The 26,551-nt window shown below is 35.9% G+C and overlaps 1 protein-coding gene across 3 annotated transcripts in view; it reads right to left on the bottom strand.

Annotated features, from left to right (window-relative positions):
* Nucleotides 1-26,551, bottom strand: part of VPS13A (vacuolar protein sorting 13 homolog A) — a 264,231-nt gene that overhangs the window by 49,747 nt on the left and 187,933 nt on the right. For all 3 annotated transcript variants that reach the window (XM_043565725.1, XM_043565727.1, XM_043565726.1), the window contains exons 48-57: nucleotides 24,826-25,221; nucleotides 24,472-24,576; nucleotides 24,205-24,351; nucleotides 19,776-19,904; nucleotides 19,235-19,368; nucleotides 13,527-13,656; nucleotides 5,122-5,354; nucleotides 1,511-1,664; nucleotides 767-913; nucleotides 485-566 (exon numbers count right to left, since the gene is read on the bottom strand). In XM_043565725.1, the coding sequence (XP_043421660.1) occupies nucleotides 485-566; nucleotides 767-913; nucleotides 1,511-1,664; nucleotides 5,122-5,354; nucleotides 13,527-13,656; nucleotides 19,235-19,368; nucleotides 19,776-19,904; nucleotides 24,205-24,351; nucleotides 24,472-24,576; nucleotides 24,826-25,221 (1,657 nt within the window). The remainder of the gene's footprint in view (nucleotides 1-484; nucleotides 567-766; nucleotides 914-1,510; nucleotides 1,665-5,121; nucleotides 5,355-13,526; nucleotides 13,657-19,234; nucleotides 19,369-19,775; nucleotides 19,905-24,204; nucleotides 24,352-24,471; nucleotides 24,577-24,825; nucleotides 25,222-26,551) is intronic.

Raw genomic sequence — 26,551 nt, 5'->3', positions numbered from 1 at the left:
GAGAGTTCAAAGCCAGTGGTGTGGAGGTAGGGGTTGGAAGGCAAGGGCAGGGGTAGCAAAGACAAAGTGAGGGTACAAGGGATAGAAAAGATAGAAGTGAAGGGGAAGAGAATGGAACAAAGGACTTGTCATCACACTGACTTGGAGAATACAGGACAGTTTTCATGGCTGGAAACCACTCTGAATTTAAATTCCTTCAAAATTTATTCAGAGATCCTACTGGTTTTTAGATCAGAGGTTTACAAACCAGCAATCCATTTTTTAAGTAATATTTCTAAATATTTAATGTTTCTAATTAATCTTTTCTTCAGAATTCAATATTGTGTTGACCTTGAGTACCTGTTGTTCCTTTTCCATGCTATTTAATTTTCTAATGATCCCATAGAAACTAAACTTGAGAATGGTTTCATTTCATATTTTTATAGTAAAATAAACCATACAGCTAATACAAACATTTTCATGGCAATTTAAAATACATACAAACCTGAATCCATGGTGACCGACTTGGGAGGTTTAATCGGATAAAACACAAAAGGAAATATAGCACCATGTATCTGGTTTTGGATCTATGAAAATAAAAAAAAACCAGGTTGGTATATTAACATGTTAATTACAGAACTTGACTAGAATAACAGGATTTAATAAGTAGAAGGAATCAGCAGTCTAGTTCAACACTGAAATCAAAGTACTAGAGTGACCATGGGAACACATTTGGTTTATTGCTATGTTCCTTATGAACACAATTTGAGTATCTTTTCAGACTCACCTGTATTCTGTAAATTTGAATTCTAAATGATGACTGATGTGCAGATGTGCTATATTCTACTTTTAATGCTGGAAGATAATTTCTTCGTATGGCTATTACATGTGGTTGCAGAATTTTCATGTTAGTGCCACTAGGTGTGAAGCGAACCTGAAAAACATGCCCCCCCCAAAATACAATTTCTCTGAATTCATAAACTGATTAAAATCCGAAATTTGTACCAAAAACTTTAAGATAATATTAACTGAAGTAATAGGCTACATAGTTGATTAGATTAGACATTTGCAATTTGATTAGGTTTAGGTTGGATCTTTAAATACAATTCACAAAAAATATTCACTTTTTATTGTATCACTTTTTATATAAATTTACTAAAAAATGATAAAAAAAATTTAACAAGTAACTAAAATAACATATTCGCTTCTTAAAAGTATGAGTTGCTAATATAGACAACTTTCCCTTTAAAGCATTTTATATAAAGTATATATGGTATAATTGTTTTGTAAGGAAACCAGACTTTCCTTAAAAATTCACTAGTGAGGGGTGCCAGGGTGGTTCAGTCGGTTAGGAGTCCAACTCTTGGTTTTGGCTCAGGTCATGATCTCACAGTCAATTTGTGAGTTCTCTCCCTGCCCCTCCCGCATTCTCTCTCAAAATAAATAAATCAACTTAAAAAAGATCAAAAGTGATTCATCTATTTACAACAGGTACAAATTAAAACCGCACATCATTACTTAAAAATATTACCGGAATGTTAGTGTCCAACTCAATAACCTTATCTTCTGAAGGTGAAGATTCAGTATATTCCTTAAATTCTTTTTCTAACTTCTCAGTGTGCTTTATACTCATTGGCTTCCATCTTGCCTTCTTCTTGGGCTTTGTCTCCCAAACCACATCAGAACTTATATGAAAGCAAAAATCATGGTACTCATTTATAAACATTTCCATTGTAGCTGGTTTATTACATGAGTTCCAAAACTTTCAGTAAAATTTTACAATATCCTCAGTTATATGCAAACACACTACAAGTTTAAAAATACAAATTCATTCTATTACTACTTAGACTTTTACTAAGACACTATTCTAGGTGGTAGGGATATTATCAGTAAACATCTTTGCATACTGGAGCTTTATCGTAACTGAGTGACAGACAATAGTAAATATAATAAGTTAGAATATTTCAACTAGTAAGAGGTGAAATGCTTTTGAAAAAAGAGTAAGTAGACAGGGTGAGATGGATGTGGAGTACTGGGATATGCCAGTAGTAAAACAGCATGGTCACTGGGGCGTGTCACTGAGAAGATGAGACTTCAGCAACCTTACAGGAGGTAAGGGAATTATCCAGCAGACAACAGAGTAGAGCATTTCAGGGAGAGGGACCATTAAGAGTGGAAGATGAAATAAGACAGATGGTGGGAAGCCACGTAATATAAAGCCTTACAGATTATAGACTTTGAATGTAAAGCCTTGTAAGACACTGTAAAAACTTTGAGTTTTATTCTGAAATTAGGAAAGAATTGAAAGATTATGAGATCAGCCACATCATCTGACTTAAACTTTGTAAAGAATACAATGTGTGTTGGGACAGAGGGGGAAAGGATAGGAGTAAAGGTTAGAAGCTGGAAACTTGTTAGGAGTTTAATGGAATAAACCAGGAGAAAAATGGTGATGGCTCTACCTAGGGTGGAACAGTGAGGCAGTAAAAACTTGACCAGTCTGACGGACTCTGTGTCTATTTTGAAGGTAGAGTCAGCACAGAACTTGTAATTATTGTATTATTACATAGGTATGGGGTATATACAGAGAAGAATCAAAGATGATCCTGCAGCTTTTGACCTGAGCAACTAGAGGGAGGTAGTCATTGATTCCAATGGGGAAGGAGGTTTTCGTAAAAGGACATTAGGAGTTAGGTTTTACACATATGAAGTTTAAAGAAGTCTCTTAGATGTAAGAGTAGCTATTTTGTGTCGGCAGTGGATATACAAGCGTGGAGTTCAGGACAAATGTCTGGTTAAAGATATACATATTGCTCAAATTTTTGGCATATATGTGGTATTTGAAACAGAGAAAAGGACTCATGTCTGAGAGCTTCAAGGCACCCAATATTAAGCAGTTGAGAAAACAAGGAATCAACACATGAGATGGAGAATTCTGGCAAAGAAAGAAAAACAAGGATGGGAAGGTATCCTGGAAGTCAAGTCAAAGAAAACTATCAAGAAGGGATCTGTGTGGCAGTCCTTTCTGTGCTTTAATAAAACCACATTTGGGGCGCCTGGGTGCTCAGTCCGTTAAGCGACTGAGTCTTGATTCCGGCTCATGTCATGATCTCACAATTCATGAGATGGAGCCCCATGTCAGACTCCAGGCTGACAGCGCAGAGACTGCTTGGGATTCTCTCTCTCTGCCCCTCCCCCATTTGCATTCCCTCCCTCTCTCTCAAAATAAATAAATGAAAAAAAAAGTTTTTAAACCACATTAATGAGAGAGAGAGAGAGAGAGAGAGAGAGAGAGAGAGAGAGAGAGAGAGAGAGAGAGAAAAGGGATCTCTGTGTTACAAACTTAAGCAACATGAGGACTGGGAATTACACTGGACCTGGCAATACATAGGTCTCTGGTGATCTTGACAAGATCAGTTTCATGGTGTGTTGAAAGTAAAATCCTGTTGGCAGTGGTTAAAAAAATGGGTAAAAAAACGAATTAGGAAATAATGAGTATATTACACTTTTTTTTTTTTTTTACCAGATGACACTTTTGACAAGTTTGGCTATAAATGGAAAGCAAGAAATGCACAGTAGGTAGCAGGGAAAGTAGGCTCAAGAGAATTTTTTATTTTGAAGTAACTAATACTGATGGGAATAATCCAACAGAGACACAAAAATTATTACATAGGAGAAAGAAGAGAAATGCTGGATCAATGCCTCAAGAAGGCAAAAAGAAACGGAAAAGAGTGCAAAGTTGAAAAATTTTTTAATAGTAGCACATGTATTAGTGTAATTACTGTGGAGAAGATGTTGGTATAGGACATGGGTAAGAAATGCTCATGGGTAGGAAGCTGTGATTTTTGGAGGGGTAGGTCGCTGGAAGTTTCCTTTTCATTAATTTTCTCAGTGAAATGGGATACAAAGCAGCAAGATGAGAGAGAGAATGGGGTTTTAAAACAAGACAAAGTGTGAAACAGTAATCTAAGAGAGCAGGGAACAAGTAATTTACTGAAAAATTGCTGAGAGACCTGTGTACAGAATAGAAACATTCTAAAGTTACTTCACCCTGTTTAAGTATGTAAGTTAATTAATAATTCTATCATTTCCCTCTAAAATTTGTATTCACTTAAACAGAATGGTAGGAATCATGTATTATCCCCCTTTGCATTCACACAATGTAGCATAGCACTTAACAAATAAACACATTTTGGGGGAATAAAAATTCTTAAGAAAATAGTTTTTAATATTCCTTTTTAAATGGCATGGATTCCATTCATTGAAAAATCAAGGGCATTTCTAGATGAATTTATATAGAAAAACAAATTTAAATCTGTACCAATTACCTTTAATGTATATGTTTATTTGAGAGTTTAAGTCAAGGTCAAAACTACACTTTCCTGCTGGAAATCTAGAAATGCTCTCAAAATCAGGCACTAATATATACAGATTAATTTTACTTGAGGTACTTATGAACAGGAATATTAAAGGAATAAAGGAAAGAATAAGTTTTACTCTAAAATGACTTACAGGGGAAATGATAAATTCAGTATCACTGTATTATATCTTAAAGTGTCAAGGTCAAATTAAAAAGTGATTGGCTTGGGGCGCCTGGGTGGCGCAGTCGGTTAAGCGTCCGACTTCAGCCTGGTCACGATCTCGCGGTCCGTGAGTTCGAGCCCCGCGTCAGGCTCTGGGCTGATGGCTCAGAGCCTGGAGCCTGCTTCCGATTCTGTGTCTCCCTCTCTCTCTGCCCCTCCCCCGTTCATGCTCTGTCTCTCTCTGTCCCAAAAATAAAATTAAAAAAAAAAAAAAAAAAAAAGTGATTGGCTTTATTCCTCCAACAACTATTTATGGAGGATCTATCCTGTATCTTACACTGTGGTGGGTGGTAATGGAAAATTAAATTCTTCCTTATGACATGTTACATAAGGTATACCTTTGATAAGCTGAATAAATATAACTTTTTGGAAAGGTGAGAGAATCATCAACATAATACAGGATTTATAAAAGTGATTTCTGATATATCTTTATCTCAAAAGGTAAAAAAAATAATCTCAAAAGCATGTTTACAAAGCTTTACATTATTTTAGATTTTACAGTCACCATTCTTATTAAGAACTAATCATTTAATTTTACCCAAATTTTAATGCATCTAACCTTGTAATGCCAATATAGGCTACTTCTTGCTTTGTGTAATTGTTGACGAGGGAAATTCCAACATCTTGTAAGGCCAACACAATTTCTTGCTCCGCTAACTCTGCTTTCTCACTTTCATATGTTGCTTTAAATACCCTTGGATCTTCAGTGAATAAAATAATGCGCTGTAAGCCTTCAAAGAATGAAACTAAATAAATGGTCTTTTTCCCCAAATTTATAGGTGTCATCATATCCTGAAACAAAACAACCAAAAAATAAAAAATTAGAGTTTGCTCTTAACAAACAGGAAATCTAGATTCTACAACTGAAAAATGAGAATGGTGACAGCAGCTCTTTCAAAGAACTGAATAAACTAAATGAATTAATATTGTGTAACATTTGGAAATTTACATAATTAAAATCATTTGATGTTAGCTCCTGTCATTATTATCATGAAGTTATTAATCAAGAAGATAGATCAACTATTCTTTGAACATCTTAATAAAATCTAACTAAATAGTCTTCCTTACAGGCTATCAATAACAAAAAGTATTATTTTCTCTGCTTTAAGATTAATCAATGTGTTATACGTTAAAAAGTTGTTCAGTCAGAAATTTGTATTTCCTTACAGAGCTGAATGAAATAGGATAAAAAATGCCTGAGACTTCAGTTGCATGCTCTACAAAGCAGAGATATTCATCACAGGGTTAATTCTGCAGGAGGCCCTTATACATAAGCACTGTGTTGTTATCAGGGTCTTGAGGTTCAGTGACAAGATGAATACAGCAAATTCTAATAATTAACAGTGCGCCATGAATTTCTAGTCAGTATTCTAGTGAATATTCTGATTAACAGGAGATTTTAATATACAGTAGTCCCCCTCCTCTGTGGCTTTGCTTTCCACAGTTTCAGTTACCAGTGGTCAACCGTGTATTAGAAGCAGATGATTCTCCTTCTGACATATGGTCAGAAGGTCAATAGCAGTAATCTAATACTATGTTACACTGCCTACATCTTCCATTTCATTGTATCATGTATGTATTTTATCATCTCACATCATCATAAGAAGTGGAGCACAAGATATTTTGAGAGAGAGAGGGACCACATTCATATGACTTTTATTACAGTAAATAATGGTTTCATTTTACTAGTTTTTGTTGTTAATCTCTTACTGTGCTTAATTTGTAAATTAAATTTTGTCATAGGCATGTATGCCTAGGAAAAAGCATGGTTTATACAGGGTTTGGTATGAGCAGTGGTATCAAGCACCCACTGGGGGTCTTGGAATGTAATCCCCACAGATGGAGGGGGGGCAGAACACAGAGTATGTACACATTCATGTTATAATGCACTGATAGTAAAAACTGGAGTTACCATGAAGTCAATACTCAGGAAGAGTCCATCTACTTATAATACTTTCTAAAATAAAACATACAGCATTAAAACTACATTGAGAAATAAGAAAACTAATTTATTTCCAAATAATTCTGAAGTCCACATTTCCAAATTTTCTGTAGTGGGTTTCAGATATATCTTTATAAACTTTAGCTATCACTATGATATAAATATGCAAAAGTGCTAAAAGGTCAAATGAGATTATTTATATAAAAATACAGTATTGTTTCCTGAATAAATTCTAATACCCAGGAATAAAAAAATTAAAATTAGGTCAATTATAGGCAGACCTCTCAAATACATTAAACAAAAAACAAGGCAAAACAAAACAAAACCAAACCTACGCTGGACACAATAGAAACACATAAGATAATGGAAAAATGTATTAATATGCTAAGAGAAAATAACACTCAACCCAGAACTCCTTACTCAGCAAAAATATCCTTCAGTGAACATAAGAGCACAAAATAAAAATGCCTAGAGACAGTAACTACTACATTTTACCATCAACAAGTACTCACTCAAGGACATTCTACAGGAGGAATGAAATACTGACAAAAAGTGATTCAAGATGGATGTCTAAAGCAAGAAGAAAATGTTATGCAAATAAAATAGCACCTATTTGGAAGAAAGCATTTTATAAAATTCAAAATCCAATCATAAAAACCTTTAGTAAACAAAGAGTAGATGAGAATTTTTTTTTCATGTTCATTTTTATTTTTGAGAAAGAGAAAGCATGCACATGAGCAAGCAGGGGAAGGACAGAGACAGAAGGGGACAGAGGATCCAAAGCAGGGTGTGAGCTGACAACAGAGAGCCTGATGCAGAGTTTGAATTTATGAACTGTGAGATCATGATCTGAGCCAAAGTCAGACACTTAACCAACTGAACCACCGAGGTGCCCTGAGAAGTTCTTTTTAAACCTCTTATCAAACTGTCCTCCAAAAAAGGAAATACCAAATTTTGGTAAAGATTATATTTAAAGGTGAAATGTTGAAGGCATGTAATTTAAGGTAAGACAGAAGGCAAAAATATGTGCAAACACCACTTCAATAGTATACAAAGATCCTGGCCAGTCCAGTAAGGCAAAAAGAAATTAAAAATGAAAAGATTAAAAAAGGAAAAACAAAATCCTTGTTATTTGTGTATGACTGTCCATATAGAAAAATAAAAAACAAGTAATCAATATTAATAATTTAGTGAGTTTTCGGGATACAAAAATCAATACACAAAATGCCATGACATTCCCATACACTAACAAGTTTAATTTTGAAAAATTACTATAACTTACTGCCTTAGAAATTGATGAGCAGGTGGTCTTGGCCCAACCCTCTTGCTAAGAACAAGGGCTTTTTGCCAGACAAAATATAAAAAGGAAAACATGTCTGAAAAGACATAAAAGCTACCAAGGGAGTGAGAATTAAGACCTGCAAGAGAAGGAAAGGTAATCAAAATGAATTTTATATTTGGACTTGCTTTCTTAAAAAGTCAACTGCCATTTCTAAAAGTAGCAGCAGACACTGAGAAGTTAAAATCAGAAAAATACTGTGAAGCCTCATAGAAATGCAGAGACTAAAACTGGAGTACAGACACACCAAAAACAAAAAAAAAAGAAAAGAAAAAAAAGGGGGTCAACAGCTTAGGCTTTTAGTTGAGGCCCCAGGGGCTATATTCTAGGCAGCAGGGGAAACTCAAAGTAAACCAGTCCTTTCAAGGACTGAAGACTAGATGCAAATCACTTCAACCCCCACTTAGAGTATGGTAATCTCCCCCTTGACTAGCCGCCTGACAAAGGCAAAACCGTAGCTTTTCAAGAAAAAGCTAACACTGTACAGAGCCTTAAATTGTCTACGTCCAGCACACAGACAAAATTAAACATGCATAAAGAATAGATAGGAGTGAAAACTAAGAAAAAAGGAGAAAATTTAAAAGCATCCACAAGAGATCAACCAGATAGGCTTTCAAGTAGTTATGATTAACATAATCAAGGAATTATGTAACGAGATAGAGAATTTTGAAATAAAAAACTTCCACAGCAAAAATCCTAGAACTGATCATTTCAATGAATAAAATTAACTCAATGGATGACTTCAAGAGTCTAGACATCGCAAGAGAAGTACAAAGATAGGTTGGAAAAAATATCCATACTGAAGGTCAGAGACAAAAGGATGAAGCAATACACAATGTAACATGAAAATCACAAGGGAGATGGTAAAAAGGTCTAACATTTACATAATACTGGAGTCCTTAGGTGAAGAAAAAACAGAAAGGCCAACCTTGAAATCTGACATCCAGCAAAAATATCCCACCAAAAAAAAAGGGGGGGGGAGGGCCAAAATAAAGACATTTCCAGACAAATGAAACTGAAAGAGAATGTGTCAGCTGTTGACCTGCATTAGAAAAATACTCAAAAGAAGAAAAATGAACACAAATGGAAACATGGAGATATGGGTTGGAATGAAAAATCAAAAAAAGGAAAACATGAGTTAATTTAAATGGATTGTTAATAAATAAACTTTAAAAAAAGGAGTGGGGGAGAAGAAGCCTGGGTGGCTCAGTTGGTTAAACATCCAACTCCTTAACTCGGCTCAGGTCATGATCTCATGGTTTGTGCATTGATGGCACAAAGCCTGCTTGGGATTTTCTATCTCTGCCCCACCCCTGCTCATGCTCTTTCCCTTGATCTCTCTCAAAATAAACTTAAATAAATAAACAAATAACTGGACGGGGCACCTGGGTGGCTCAGTCAGTGGAGTGTCCAACTTTGGCTCAAGTCATGATGTTGTGGTTCAGGAGTTCAAGTCCCAAATCGGGCTCACCGCTGTCAGCCTGTCAGCACAGAGCCTGCTTCAGATCTTTTGTCCCTCTCTCTCCCCCTCCCCTGCTTGCACTCTCCCCAAATGATAGTAAATATTTAATTAATAAATAAATGGACTATTAATTGCAAAAAGCAATTAATAATACATCTTACAGTATTTAACACATATTTAGAAATAAAACACGTAAGAGTAATCTGTAAGACGATAGGAGGTAAATGGAGTAAGAGGTTTTTGTTTTTGTGTTTTTTTAAAGTGATTGAGTTAGAGAGAGATAGAGAGAGACAGAGAATGTGTGCATGCAAGTGAGGAGGGGAGGGGCAGAGAGAGGGAGAGACAGAATTCCAAGCAGGCTCCATGCTTAGTGCAGAGGTTGATGCGGGGCTCGAGTCTCAGGAACTGTGAGATCATGACCTGAGCTGAGATCAAGAGTCTGACGCTTAACCAAGTGAGCCACCCAGGCACCCTTGAAGTAAGAGTTTTAAAGTCCTCATGTTATTGGGAAACTGGTGCAAGTATTATTTTACAGCAGGTTTTAGAAAGTCAAGAACGCATGTTGTGACATCATAGGAAGCTATAGGTTTCTTTTAGTATGATGAGAACTATATGTTCCTTGCAGAACACCTGTAAGCTATGCTCATGGTCTGTTACAAGAGATACCCGCTATTGTGGAGTAGCATTTATAAGTCAAAAGTGGCTCATAACATACCCAAGTGAGCCTTGTTCTATTACAACAAAATGGTCATTTGAGCCAACCAAAGAGAATGTTTCCTAAACTGATGTGGAAAATGTCTGATGCTCCCAGCTGGCACACTGGGTCTCCTGGTCTGAATCCTTCAGAGTAGGTGGGGAGTTGCAAACTGTGGCCTATGATAGTTTTGTTAAGTTTAAATGTTTAAACCTAACAAAGATAGAATGGTAGGCATTGCAATATTATATACTAATGATGCATGACTAAATACTAAAATGATCAATCTACCAGGAAAATAGAACAATTCTAAATCTGTATCAACCTAATCACATACTTTCAAAATATAACAGCCATATTTAACAAAACAAGAAGATAAATGTATATATCCATGGAAGATTTTGAATACAACTCCACAGTAATGTACAAGCAAACACACACACACAAACTAATGAGCTAGAAGATTTAGAAATTAATAGACTTGAACAAAATGACTTATACAGAACACTGTAACCAACCACAGGATACATATTCTTTTCAAATATACATGAAATAGTCACAAAAACTGACTACATGCTAGTCTTCAAAATCCATCTCAATAAATTTCAGAGGACTGAATCAGAGTGTGTTCTCAAATCACAGTGGAATTAAGTTAGAAATCAACAGACATTATTAGCAAGTTCCCATATTTTTAAAAATCAAGCAATGACCTAAGTAACCATGAAACCAAAATATAAAATATATTTTTGAAGCAAAATATTAAATATATATAAATGAAATTTAGGAAATTTTGAACTAAAGGACAGGAAATATAAAATACCTAAAAATTTGTGCAATAAAACTAATGCTGTTTTTGGAGGCAAATCTGGGATTTTAAGTGACTTCATATAAGAAGTGAAGAAAATCTGGGGCGGGGGGGTGGCTGGGTGCCTCAGTCAATTCAATGTCCCACTTCGATTTCAGATCAGGTCATGATCCCAATGTTGTGGGATCCAGATTTGTTTGGGGATCCATGCTCAGTGTGCTTAAGATTCTCTCCTTCTCTTTCTCTCTCTCCTTCTGCACCTCTCCCCAGCTCATGCTCTCTCTTAAAAAACAAAAAAAAAGCAGGAAAATCTGAAAAACAATGATCTAGGGGTCTGCTATGAACTCAACTGTGTCCCCTCCCGCCCCCAAATTCATGATATTGGAAGTCCTAACCTCCAAACTGACTCTATTGGATACAGGACCTTTTGGAGGTAAAGTTAAATGACATCATAAAGGAGGGGTTAGGGTTCTGATCCAACAGGATTAGTATCCCTATAAGAGACACCAGAGAGCTCACTCATTCTCTCCTCCACTATGTTGGGACACAGTGAGAAAGTCGTCATCCGCAAGCCAAGAAGAGTCCTCACCAGCTTCACCAGAACCTCACCACATTGGCAGTGTGATCTCGGGCCTCAAGCCTCCTGAACTGTGGGAAATACATGTCTGTTGTTTAAGTCCCCCAGTCTAAGGTACCTTGTTAAGGCAGCACGAGCAGACTAATGGCTATCTATCCCAAGAATTTAAAAGAAATTTATCAAATTAAAACCAAAGAAAGATGAAAGAATATAATATAGATCAGAGAAGAAATTGGTGAAAATGAACAAAAATGTGCAACAGAGATCATCAAAAGAGCAAAACAATGGTTTTCTGATTAAAAAAAACATAAGAATAAAATTGATAAATCCTAAGTAAAACTTATTGAGGAAAAAGGAATTAAAGCACAAATAATCTATACCAAGAATTAAAAAGAATCACTGTAAAAAAAAGATAAAAAATGGGTGTTATAAAAATATTGTAATCAATAGATCAGAAAATCAGATGAAATAAAACACATTCTTAGAAAACCTCTAACTAAAATGACAGAAGCAGAAGTAGAAAACTGGATTGTCCTATATACAGTAACAAAAGAGAATTCATAATTTAAAACCTTCCTACAAAAACAACTTCAGGCAGAGATGGCTTGGCTTCATTCTAGCCAACATTCTAGCCAACATTCAAGGAACAAAGCATACGCATCTTACATACATTCATTGAGAAACATGCGCTTCCAAACATGTTTTAGATGTCTGCAAACTTTAACATCAAAATCTAGTACAGACAGTACTCTCTTGTGAATACAGGCAGAAGTAAAACATTAAAACATTAGCAAGCCAATTCCAGAAACGCAAGGTTAGTCTAATATTTAAAAAAATAACCACATAATTCATCCCCCCCCCAATATGATTAAGTCCAGTTATCTCTTTAAAGAAAAAAATTAAAAGCATAACAACTGATAAAAATTCAATACTCATGGGTGCTCAGTTGGTTGAGCATCCAACTCTTGATCTCGGCTCAGGTCATGACTCAACAGTTCATGAGTTCGAGCCCTGCATTGGGCTCTGCACTTTTGGTGTGGAGACAGCTTGGGATTCTGTCTCTCCTTCTCTCTGCCCCTCCCCCATTTGTCAGAGTGTGTGTGTGTGTGTGTGTGTGTGTGTGTGTGTGTGTGTGTGTGTGTGTGTTGTGTGTGTGTGTGTGGGGGGGCTCTCTCAAAATAAATGGATAACCTTTAAAAAAATTTCAATACTCATTCCTTCATACATACACTCACATATTTTTATAAACTAAGAATAGAAGGCAACTGCCTTAATTTGATACAGACTATTAAGCAAAACCAAGCCTATAATAAACGATTAATGATTCAGTTTTCCCTCTAAAATGAGAGTGAGATAACCTCTGGCCCATCGATAAGAAATAATAATCAGTGCTAAGAAAAAAGACATTGGAGTAGGTGTCAAATTAAGATGAATTTTGAAAGAGTAATAAAATTTTAATAAAAATTTCTGAAAGTCATTTAAAATGTTACTGGGAAATGTTTACACATAACGTTACCATTATAAAAAAAAAAAAAAACACTCAAAAACAAATTCTTCCATGGATCCCTCCCTAAATGATGCTCACAGAAGCCACACTGACCTAAAATGACTGTCATTACAGATAATGTATCTGTTCATGAGGCGAATGCTGAAAGCACCGACCAAACCCCAGTTTACCTTTTATAACATACCAGCGGTGAATAATGATGTAGACAAAATAGGACCCCTTCCGATCTTCAACATTTTTCATTAAAGTTTGAATGCTGCTTTTAAAATCTTTCGCAGTTTGTTTTTTTTTTTTTTTTCAACGTTTATTTATTTTTGGGACAGAGAGAGAGCATGAACGGGGGAGGGGCAGAGAGAGAGGGAGACACAGAATCGGAAACAGGCTCCAGGCTCTGAGCCATCAGCCCAGAGCCCAACGCAGGGCTCGAACTCACAGACCGAGAGATCGTGACCTGGCTGAAGTCGGACGCTTAACCGACTGCGCCACCCAGGTGCCCCAGTTTGTTTAGAAGTACAGACACAAAACAGTCCTTAAAACTAGCAAGGCTGACAGAGAATACCTTTAAAAAAATTAAAAACAAACAAAAAAACAAAAAAGAAGGTTGCTGAGAACACCATAATACTCAACCCAATACGTACATCCTTTTGTGTTACTACACCGTGGCTTTTTCCACATATCCACGTCAGCCTTCTAGAGCCCACTGGATCAGCCCATGTATAAAATACTGCTTTTCCAGGAGGGAGGGAATCTTCTATTTCACTGAGAGAACTGCCAAAAATAGTAAAAATATGCATTAAGTGCAAATATATGAATATATAAAGAACCCAAAATAATTCTAACTCCAGTGAGATTTGTGATAGTTCTGATTAACAGTAGATTGAAATTTTTTCCTTATACAATGAAAAAGAAGTTTTCTAAGAAAATAATGAGAATATTCCAGGAAAAGATTTGTCTCACTTAGAAAATAAAGATTTTCACGTTTTTGAACCTTCTTTGTGAACTTTTGTTTTAACACAAATGAACTGTTGGAGAAAATTATTCCAACTATTACCTATACTAAATCTGAGAGAATTTAATTGGTACCTCTCCCCTAAGTACTGGTCATATTCTGGCAAAAACAAGACAGCTGAATTATTTTTTAAAAAATCTTATGACATGGCACGTAATTCTAAGAAATTCAATCAGCTCACAAAATGATTCCCAGAAAGAAAAAAAAAACTGGAAAAGTTACAAACCAAAGAAATAACATAATATAACTTTTCTGAGCTGAAGAAGGAGCTGATTCTGCAGGTTACGTGACTGGGCATTGCACAAAATTAATTAAAACAGAGTATCATCCCACACATCTTTGTAAAATGTTGAATTTTTAAGAAAATAGAGGGAAACCTGCGCACAAACATGGAGGAAAATCACAGTTACTCAGAAAGGAATAAAAATAAGACTGGTCTCACATTTTTCTCTAATGGTAAATGCCAGAAAACAATGAAGCAGTGTCTATACAATTTTGAGACAAGAGGTTAGGACTTAAAATTTCATGTCAAATTGTCATTAATTTTCAAGAATAAGGCATTCTCGAACAAGCAAGAGCATAACATTATTATCCACAAACCTTTTCTGAAAAACTAACTCTAAGACTTTTTCCAACCAAGCCAGGGATGGCTCAAAATAAAATCTGGGAATTGAGATGTAGGAGCACCTGACCGGCTCATTTGGAAAAGCGTCTGTCTGGCTCTTCGTCTCAGGGTCATGAGTTTGAGCCCCACATTGGATACATATACTTAAATAAATAAAACTTAAAAAAAAGACTTGGGATGTAAAAATATTAAGCAACCAGTCAAATAAACTTGTCAAATGCCCCAAAAAAGCCCTGAATAAACACATTTTTAAAAAACTAATCATTTCATATTAATTTCAGTCAAAAATTCCAAATTATATGCAGAAGAAACTGGGAATTTGGAAAGAGAAGCTGAAAATACAAAAGTATTCCATATTTTGATGGATAAATTAGAAGATATTGTTTCACTCTCAAAATTTAAAATGCACTGAAATCTTCAAGAGAAAAACAAAACAAAACATGTATTTTCCAAATCATCACGAGAAGAAAATAATCCATATAACAAAAAAATAGCAAGGAATCTTAATTTAGTTATTAGAAGGACTAGGGGCGCCTGGGTGGCTCAGTTAAGCAGCCGATTTCGGCTCAGGTCATGATCTCACGGTCCGTGGGTTTGAGCCCCGCGTCGGGCTCTGTGCTGACAGCTCAGAGCCTGGAGCCTGTTTCAGATTCTGTGTCTCCCTCTCTCTCTGACCCTCCCCCGTCCATGCTCTGTCTCTCTCTGTCTCAAAAATAAATAAACATTAAAAAAAATTTAAAAAAGAAGGACTACAAATGGGTTAAAGATCTTTATTAAAAAATTATAAAATTAGACAATAACCAAAATTCTCAGTAAAAGAGTATTTAGTTATAGTGCATCTCAATGATGGAATATTGTGCATTAAAAATGGTGTTTTAAAGCAAACTTACATGCTCACAATGCTAATAAAAACAAGAGATGCAGAAATACACAGATAATAAATACACAGATACACAGTAAAATAGTGTGTAAAGAAATGCATCAAAATGTTGACAGTGTTGGGATTTCAGGATCATGGTTTTCTTTTCACAATTTTTCTATGGAATTAAAAAAATTGACCGTTATAATTTTTATATGCAGGAAACAACCATAGTAGTAACAACAAACAGCAAAGCCAAGAGAGGAAAAGCAGAGGAGACAAGTCTTATAGTTTTTGTTTGTTCCATGAAAAAAAAAATCAAATGTAAATGTAAACAGGATAAACTTAGTTTAAAATATTTAGAAATGCTTTTAATTCATACAAATTTTAATCTGTTTAACTCAATGAAGAATATTCTTTACAAAAAACTTCATCTCAAATTTACCTTAGATAGGAAATTGTAATTCAAAGAAAATAAAGTAACCACAGTCCTCAGAATGTTAACTACACATGCACAGGCACACAGTTTTAAACTCACAAGACAATGCAATGTGACAAATGCTTTAATCTACATATGTAACAGTACAATTGAAAACTGGGTGCAGAGAAGCACTTGGGTGCCTCAGTTGGTTAAGCATCCGACTTTGGCCCAGGTCATGATCTCCTGGTTTGTGGGTTGGAGCCCCACATGGGGCTCTGTGCTGACAGCTCAGAGCCTGGAGACTAGATGTCAGATTCTGTGTCTCCCTCTCTCTCTGCCCCTCCCTTGCTTGTCAACTGTCTCTCTCTCAAAAAACAAATAAACATTAAAAAAAATTAAAACAAACAAACAAACAAAAAACTGGGTGTACAGATTAAGGTAGTGAGGGAAGAGATCACCGGCAGTGAGAGTTTTTCTGGCAGAAAGGAGTACCAAAAAGGTGAAAACCTATGGAAAGGACCCAGGGGATTCAGGAAACAAAGACTTCAACTGGTCCTAAATATAGGGAAAGAGAAATGTTTAGAAAGGTAGCCTCGAAACAAATTTTACTGTAAAAGATATGGTAAGTCACTAAAAAACTTTAAACAAGAGAGACAGGATTATATTTAGTATTTTTGGAAACCTACCTCTGGTGGCAAATGAGGGTTTAGTAGGGACAAGGCTACAGAGATGCAGATAAAAAAAATCTACTTGAATAAGAAATGTGGGAAGGCTGAGCTAGGATAATTAAGGGAAAGATTAGACAAGAGGAGATCTTTAAAAAATAGCTTAACTATGTGATTTATTAATTATGTGCTACTATTAATTATGAGACTATTAGAACTATTAGTTATTTGATAATTAGGAGAAGGTGGCAGCCTGAAGCTAAAGAGAAATCTATGTTGGAGTAAAGATTTGGGGATCACTGGCACACAGGACTCTGGATTCAATATTAAACCAAAGTCTGAGGTTCTTGATTTAATAACTACTTCAAATAATTCTAAATTTAAATCCAGTGTTCATTACTGCAGATTATTAATTTCATAAATTTCCATGAAGACTGCAGTTTTTTTAGCTATCAGAATTTCAATATAGGATCACTTACTTTTAAAATTGCAACAGTGCAGTAGATAAGATTTCTAAACACTTTATATCTGAACTGGATAGAGATAATTGCAAGGGCAAAGCCACAGGACAAGCCTGAGAAGTCTCTATTCAGCTTCAGCCAGACTCAACCAGTTGTCAGAGAATTAAACTATGATGCCCTACATCGTTCACAGCATATAAGGAATTACTAACTTTGCTCCTGTGTATGGATCTAGAATGTTACCAGACATACACCATCCTTGAATGGATAAAGGAGATACTCAAGTCATTCTCTGTAGATTTTAATTCTATTAACACTGTATGGGCAAGGCTACTTGAGGGTACACGGATTGGAGGGCAAATGAGAAATTGTTTATATTTCTTTTTGTCAACTTTGATCAATCAAATATATATATTTTTAATAATGTGGATAATCATAAAAAAAAAACAGGGTTCCTCTCTCTCAACTTCTTCCACAAATGAGAGAACTGATAGGGCAGGAGGAGTTCTAGATATTTGCCAGTCCAGTCTTGGGCTCTAGACTCAATGCTTATTTGATTTAATCAGTGGTTAGAAGCATACATTTAAGCAATGAAAGGAAAGCATAAGTGAACTCAAATATGGGCCCACTGACAAGTGACAGCTGAAAACAAAAAAGCAGACAAAATGAATTTGAGAGCCTGGGACCAGTAAGAGAAACAAACAGCAAATTGAAACAAATGATACTAAGAGTAGTCTTGGAAAACCAAGATTTAAATCTAGTCTTTAAGAAGCTTAGAAATGTAGCAGTCCCTTCCCACACCCGTCAGCAAGAAGGTATCTACTGTTTGCAAAAATCAGACATTTCAATATTCACATTATGTTCATTAAAAATAAGAAAAATGTGGGGCGCCTGGGTGGCGCAGTCGGTTAAGCGTCCGACTTCAGCCAGGTCACGATCTCGCGGTCCGTGAGTTCGAGCCCCGCGTCGGGCTCTGGGCTGATGGCTCAGAGCCTGGAGCCTGTTTCCGATTCTGTGTCTCCCTCTCTCTCTGGCCCTCCCCCGTTCATGCTCTGTCTCTCTCTGTCCCCAAAATAAATAAAAACGTTGAAAAAAAAAAATAAGAAAAATGTGAAAAACCAAGTTCTTGTGATAAACCCTGACATTTCTTCGCCAGATTCTACAATGACCAAATTTGCCATATTTGCTTCAGTTCTTACATTTTTCTTTTTTTGAAGCATTTGAAAGTAATTTATGCCACTAATCATCAGAGAAATGCAAATCAAAGCCACAGTGAGCTGTCACCTCACACCTATTAGAATGGCTATTATCAAAAAGACAAGAAAAGAAATTAAGTGCTGCTGCTGATGTGGAGAAGAGAACACTACTGTGCTGCTGGTGGGAATGTAAATTGGTGCAGCCGCTGTGGAAAATAGTATGAAGGTTCCTGAAAAAATTGAAAATGTAACTATATAATAAGATCTAGCTATTCCACTTCTGGGTATTTATCCAAAGGAAATAAAAACACTAATTCAAGAAGATACAGGCATCCCCATGTCACCACAACATTATTTACAATAGCCAAGACATGAAAACAATGTATGTGTCCATCGATGGATAGAGAAACTATGGTGTATAAATACAAAAGATTATTATTCATCCACAAAGAAGGAGGAAATCTTGCCATTTGTGACAACCTCGAGGGCATGATGTTAGGTGAAATAAGTCAGAGAAAGACAAATACTGTATTCATTTACGTAAGGGATCTAAAAAGCCAAAAACACAACCATTAAACAACAGAAAAATATAAACGTGTAGATAAAAAGAAAAGAGTGGTGGCTGTTAGGGGTGGGGATAGGGTGTGGATAAAGTAGGTGAAGGTGGTCAAAAGATGCCAACTTCCCAGTGGTAACACAGGTCATGGGATGGACTGCACAGCATGGAGACTACAGTTAGTAATACTGCATTGTACCTTTGAAGGTTGAGAAGAGAGTAAATTTATCAGGAGAAGAAATCAGAAGAAGTAAATCTCATCAGAAGAAAAAGAATTTGTAACTCCATGTGGTGATGGGTGTTAGCTAGACTCATTTGTACATATACAAATACTGTATCATGATGTTGTGTTCCTGAAACTAGTATCATGTATAGGTCAATTACACCACAATTAAAAAAAGTAAATTATAGATATTATGTCAGTTTTACCCCTTTATATGCCAGTATACCTTTTTTTAAAAAATGAGAACCTTGTTTTACATAGCTGTAATGGCATTATCAGTGCTATGTTGTTAAGAAATCATCATAAAGTCGCTGTGTGATAATCTTCTTACCTTTGGTTGTACTGAACAATGTCACTCTTGGTGTGATTTATTAACAGGAATGTAGCTGCTCCATCATGATAATCTGAAAATCTAATAACTGTAGAATGTTCAGCCAAATTAACCTCTGCTATAACACCTCCAAGCTACCAAAAGAAAAAAGAAAATATTCTCTTATGTGACCATTTTCCAAAGAATATTAACCAATAACGTTTAATAAGACTAGTCATAACTTAATACACTTTTGATGATTAAGAAAGCAGTTCAGGATTCTCTACTGCATGTGTGGGAAACCAGGAACCATCAGTACATCAGTATGTACAGATGGGTCAAATTCCAGATGTGGTACATTATAGCATTCTGGGCACTCTAACTTCCGGCTTAACAATGAAATTGTTTTATGTCTCCGTTTCCTTTTAGTACTTTATCCTTTTACAAAAAAGCAATGTTTGTTCATTTTGGTGAAAGGGAAAAAAACTCAGGCAAATAAAATTACTAGTAAGTATATAATAGCTTCTCTAATCACACACACATGTGTACACACACCACCCACCTCATCATCCAGACGCAATAAAATACAATTTTCTTGCTTGTTAAAATGTATCTTTTTGGGAGGGCCTTGATTTCTTTCAACTTGAACAAGCAGTGCATTAGAAGCATCCTCAGGCCAAAAGGGAATACACTAAAACATATATTACAAACATTTATTTTTCTTAAAAAGGTTTCATAATAAAGATTTCATCATTTTAATAAACCTATCAGAATAAACTTAAATCTCTTTCCACAATGCTCTGGCTGTTGCGTTGCTCAGCTAAACAGCCATCAACTGCCAACTTAGAGATGGGTCACCACCTCTGGGCACTGTGGATACAAGCAGTGAAGGGTGCTAAGTTGAAGAGGTATGGTAAGTGGAGGGTTGGCAAAGGGGCTTCAATGTGGTCCAGAGATCCGGAGGAGGGTTGAAAAGTCAGCATGTAAGCTGACCTGAGAAGCAAGTGATTGGCTTAAAACAAAGGGTACATTCAGTTCCTAAAAGTCATAATCAGGTTGTGCACACCATTTGGTAATTAAGCAGTAGCCAAAGTACACACAAAGGGTGAATCAGGTCATGTATGAATCCAAAGTCCTGGAAGTCAAATAAGAGTACAAAAGTAAAAGGGTTATCTGAGGTTTACATTAGGAAATAGGCTCAAAATCTTAAGGAACAACAGGGGCATCAGTGATCTGGAATCCAAACTAAAAACAAACAAGAGGCAAAGTACCGTGAGAGAAGACCAGACAACATGAGCAGAAACAAAAGAGCTGGAGGACAGACAAGGAGAACCAGCACTGTCTCAACTATTCTGTAAACCCTGTCCTTCTGTGATAAGCCCTAACCAGACTGATGACTTCACACATTTCAATGAGACTGTTCATGTGTCACACTCATCATCATGACATGACTTGCAGCAAAGCAGGCGAACCGGGATGTTAAAGCCAAGTGCATTAGCTTGTTAAGTCCATTTTATTCAACCCTAAAAGTTAATTAAGGGAACTAGACATGAGACAGGATTAAGGCTGTAAGAGGCTTAGAATGTTACCACCCAGGGCTTTTGCAACCTAGCAGGCACTTACATAGGAGAGTCAAAAGAGCAGCAATACTTCACCGAAGCGTATTTCCCATGAGGAACGGAGAAGACAAAAAATGATGCACTCTGAATATCCTCAAGCCTATTTTCTGGTAGACTTGGCTTAAAAATGTATGCTTTATGTTTACAAATAAACACCACATCTTTTTAAAGAGTTATGTGCTCAAAATCTTGAGATTAGAGCAAGTGCTAATGCACTTGTCTTTTGTAGTAGGAAAACAGTGATCTAAGTTAAGTTTAACAAAGCAACATAGGTAATAACCATGAGCATGCATCTTAAGGTTGACCACTTTAGGCCATAATTATGATGTAAAAAATTTAAACTAACAAAAAAAAATTTATCTCAAGAAAAGCTGAAATTGAAAACAAAAAGAAACTGAAAGGGGGCACCTGGGTAGCTCAGTCAACTGAGCATCCAACTTCAACTCAGGTCATGATCTCATGGTTTGTGAGCTCCAGCCCCTCGTCGGCTTGCCACCGTCAGTGTAGAGGCTGCTTCGGATCCTCAGTCTCCCTCTCTCTCTGCCCCCCACCCCCCTCTCTCTCTCTCTCAAAAAATGAATAAACATTAAAAAAAAGAAACAAAGTAAAATAACAAGTTAGGCAGTTGTAATTGCAATTAATGTAAACATAAACTGAACAAAGACAGAGGGTATAAAAGTTAGGTTTTTAAAAGAGCTAAGACCCAACGATGTTTTCTGCAACAGACACACAAATCAAGACACAGAACTGCTGTAAGTAAAACTACGTAAGAAGCTACACCTAGAAAACATCTAAAGGACAACAAATCTGGAGTTGGTCATCTTAGCATCTAGACAGAAGGGCTCTACATCCAACAAATCAAGAACCTTAGACTTCATGAGCACATGTGAAACATCTGCAAAAATACATCATATATTCATTCAACAAATATTTGGCAAGAGCTGGTAATCACTGATCACTGGTCGGAACCTGCTAACTGCTCTTCATTTCACTCAGAGCAAAAGCTAAAACCTTTGGAATGGCTCAAGAAACTCTCCATGATTGCTCTTCACTCCTGTTACACCTTGTTCTCCACTACTTCCCCCTCTCCAGTCATATTGGCCTCTTTTGCTACTCCTCAAATATGCCAAAAATCCTTCCACTTTAGGGCATCTTCCCTGGCTGATCCTTCTGTCTCTAATGCTCTTTCCCAAGATACCCACACGGCTGAGGATTTCAGTTCCTGGCTAAAAACCTAGGTGCAATTTTGCAGGTCACACCATAGGCAATTACAAAGGCCTCATCTGGCAGGGCTACACTGCCCTCCTCTTGGCTGAGTAGGAGCACAGTCAGCATACAGCAGTATCAAGGACCCAGCCCTCACCTCCAGTCATGCACTTACACGTGTCGGAATTCCCACCTAAGTTCCCTTTATTCAGAGGCCTCTTTATATGGCCTGTGGCAGAGGCCTTTTTGAGGACCTCCCTCCAAGACCTCTCTATCAAGGACAGAGGGGGAAGCCTGCAGAGGCTTTCTCTCTCCTCTCAGTGTTCAGTACTTTTCTACTCTTAGCTCTTCCCCCCTTGTCATGGCTCATCCTCTAAGTCCATAAAAGTGTAAGAGCCTTTTGTTCCAGGCTCCCTTGACAGCCACGCGACCCCAAGGTCTGTGCTGATCCACCTGAACCCTGACCAATGCTGCTCCACACGGAAAGTGGAAGGGGGAGAGTGGGCACTTTCTCCAGGTTAGCCTCTTGCTTACACTATGGGAGGAAGTGACTAAGGGCTTGACAGTCATTCTCAGTTTGGCTTGCTGTCCTCCAGCTGCTCCAACACCCGGCAGCTCAGCCGAGCTCTTGGCAACTGCTACCTCCCACACTGCCTACATGTCTATTCAAATATGACCTCAATGAGTCCTATCCCTTGACCACCTTATATAAAACTATAGCCCACTGTGTTTGTTAGAACTCTTAATAATACTTCCTGTCTTATGCTCTGTCTTATTTTCTTTTCCCTGATTAGACTTTTCACCTTTAAACATACTATATATTTTACTGATTGATTATACCATTATTAATGTTTCTACATACCCCCAGTGAAATGAGGGACTTGTGGTTCTGTGAACAGATGTATCACAAGGCACATGAGAAATACCCACAGATATTCATTAATGAATGAACAGGCAGACTTCAAAAAAAGTGGAACTGCTCAAAGAAACATAATTATGCAAATAAAAACCTGAAAACTTAAATAGCAGTTTAGACACAGGAAAAGTAAAACGTTATTAAAGCTATACATTTAGAATTTATCTAGAATGCAGCAAAGAGAAATACATAGAAGGAAAATAGAAAAAAAAATATATAAAGAGATATGGAAGAGAGAATATGGAAGTCTAGAACATACTGATTAAAGGCCAAGAAGAAACCAATGGAAAAACAAAGGAGATGCAGTATTTAAAGAGAAAACAGTTGCAAATTTTACAGCAAGTATGAAATAGATCTACAAATCTCAGAGGAAAGCATCTCAAGCAGGACATATAAACGGAGCCCACACATGGACAAATGGTAGTATGACAGCAAAACAGCAAAGACAAAGATCATGAAGGCAACTGGGAAGAAAAATAACCTCCAAAGGAATAACAGAATCACAGCAGAACTTTCAACGATAGTGGAAGCCAGAAAATGGTGGAGTAAAATCTAGATATGTTGAGAAAAAATAGAATTCATTAGCAAGAGAAATTATCATAAAAGACGATGGTAAAAATTTTTATGGATAAACACAAACTAATGGCATTAGCTCCAAAACAAGCTCTAAAGGAAAATCTACAGAACATATGTCAGGAAGAATGGTCCCATCAAGATGGTTTGAAAGCAAAAAAAGCACAGTGAATAAAAACAGCAAATAATGTCTCTTAAATCCTAACAGATTTACAATAAAATTTCTTCAAAAGCAAAATATTCCATCAGGCAGTCTTTTTAGAAAGCTTTTATGCAGAGGTCTAATAGCTAAACATGGAACCGAATAAAAATTTCACTCCTAAGTCACTACCGTCTTCTTAAAATAACTGGCTTAGCTTACTCCATAAAGGCATTCTTAACAGCTTTATGGAAAGAACAAATCATTTCCTACTTTTCACTGCATTTATACTTTATCTAGTCTTCTTCTGTGTGCTTTCACTGTTTGGTTACTAGTTGTTAAATATCTACTTCCCTTATCAAGCAATACATTCCTAAATGACAAGGTTTGGTTTTTAAAAATTAGGTATCTAGAGCGTGGTACAAATAAAATGGAGTGTGGGGGGGCAAATTAAAAACTTACAGAGTGGTTTCAGGTATTTAACTTCAAGTAAAACTCAAAATCCAAAGAGGTACATTTTTGACATTCATCTACCCACCTGCTCTAAATCAAGAGAGAGCCATTTATCATTTCCCTCTTCAGCCACTGATATATGGTATTTGCTTTTGTTTTCAATCATATAAAGAGGGGTAAAAGTCACAATTCTGGTAATGTTAAAACTGCTGAGGTCTATAGTGACACCAACCTAAAGGGAAAAAACAGCATTTCAAAAACTGTTACATTACCACAACATCCTAATAAAAATTAAGTATTTGATAGATATAATTTACATACAAGTTTCTTGAGGAGCAAAGAATGAACTTACTTGATACTCCATTTTCAGGCCTTTACATTTAACAGCTCCATGACTCCCAACAGTATCAATTGAAAACTGATCTGACAATTCACTATCAGTTACCATAAGCTGAACCTAGAAAAAAATTTCCAAATACATTACAATTTAGATATCTTTAAAAATTCCTAGGTAAATTGATAAATTTTTTGCTTGTTAGCATAAATATTACGTTAATGCACTAAACGTTTCTGCATACTAAAATCTAACATTTTAACCTCAAACATATAAATGTTATTCTAACCTGTTTCATAATGTTCTTCACAACTTTAAAAAAGGAGTGATAAATAGCTGAAGAAAAATGAAAGTTTAAAAAATCTTACATACCTTATTGTTATTAAAAAAATGCTTTGGTTGAAAAGAAAAAAGAATGGGTTTTTTGTAATTAGGTGGATGCTTTCGATGAATTCCATCTGCTTTATACTGTAACATTCGACCAGTTTTATTGACCATCCAATAAGGACTATGAAATGCCACAACGGTCTGGCCAATATTGTAAGTTACATGGATAGCAATATCTAAATCAGTCTTTTCTATTTCTGTAACACAGGTGAAATTGATGAAACTAATATCTTGTTGATTAGGTTTTATACAATATTCACTTTTCCAATCATGATTAAGATAGTCAAGTAATTTTAAATGTAGTCTGGCTTTATCCAACTGCGCAGTACAAATATGGGCTGACTGTCCTTCATTTAGAGTATAAACTCTGTGTTCAATCCCCTGTAATAAACAAAAATACAGTAAAATTTTAAATGTGTCAGAATAATATGCCAAAAACCTCTCTTTAATGATTGCAAATGGCATACACATAATGCTTCTGAAATACCTCTGTCAGAACAGGTCAGAAGACTTATATTTGACTTCTAACTCTGCCAAATGTGTAAGCTTCTATAAATTATTTAATCTGAGACTTGAATTATCATATTTATAAAATGGTCTAAACCCTCAACTTCAAAGAACTATGAGGATAAAATTAAATAACATAATGAAAAACTATGCTGAAATAAACATTATAAAGCACTATAATTAGTAAAACATTAAAAAAATCTTATCCACTAGTGATTTTAGTTTTGAAAACTACCAAATAATGAAAAATGAAAAAAGTGATAGTAATCCAAAATAAGCAATCCTAACTAATTTCTATTTCTGCTTTTTAACAATCCCTCATCACCCATTTCCAATCACTGTTTATACTACACCTTACGTCTCAAAACTGTTCATTTCTCTCTGTCCACCCTTCCATGACCTTATTAGTTCATGTCTCTCGCTTTAGTCTCTTAACCGTTCTTGTCCCTTGTAATCCTCCCTCCATACCACAGCTAAATTCTCTTTTTAAAAGTTTATCATATCCTTTGGAAACTAGCAAACAAAATGTGATCCCCAAAAGTACCAAATTAAAAGTCTTTGAGAATGGAACACACATAGATAGTTCATCACCAGTTTTTCCATCATCTCTAACCTGATTCCTTAGTGTTGTTATAACAAAGGAATCTCTTAAAGATTTTTAATTACTTAAAGCAAAACTAATGCAAATTACTCATGTCTGACATCTTAGTTAATATTCCACAAAATAAGAACAGTAATGGTTGGTGGTGATGTGAGAGAGGTAAATAAATTGCAACCATAGGCCTGTCAGGCATTATGCTAAATCTTTTACAAGCATTATCTAATTTCATTTTCCCATATACCCATTATACAAGTTTTATTAATATCCCTATTTTATGGACTAGGACAAATGATATAAAAAGATAATACAACTTGCTTAAAGACATAAAGCTAGTAAATGAAAGAGGTAGGATTCAATCTCAAATCTATCTGACAGCAAAGTACAAATTGTTAACCACTATATTATCTGCCAACCATATGGAAGAGATATCCTTAAACCATAGATCTGTTAACTCTGCCCCCCCCAATTTATCAGACAAGTACAAACATATAGTAAATCCCAACAATTATTAATAGACCACTACAAAAATAATTACTAGACTACAGTAAAGAACTACCTTCTTATATTTGATAAGCATGGCAAATAGAATGTTTACTTAAAAAC

Source organism: Prionailurus bengalensis, chromosome D4 (assembly GCF_016509475.1).
Source record: "Prionailurus bengalensis isolate Pbe53 chromosome D4, Fcat_Pben_1.1_paternal_pri, whole genome shotgun sequence".
NCBI classification, from domain to species: Eukaryota; Metazoa; Chordata; class Mammalia; order Carnivora; family Felidae; genus Prionailurus; species Prionailurus bengalensis.
This window is presented reverse-complemented; position numbering and strand designations above follow the sequence as displayed.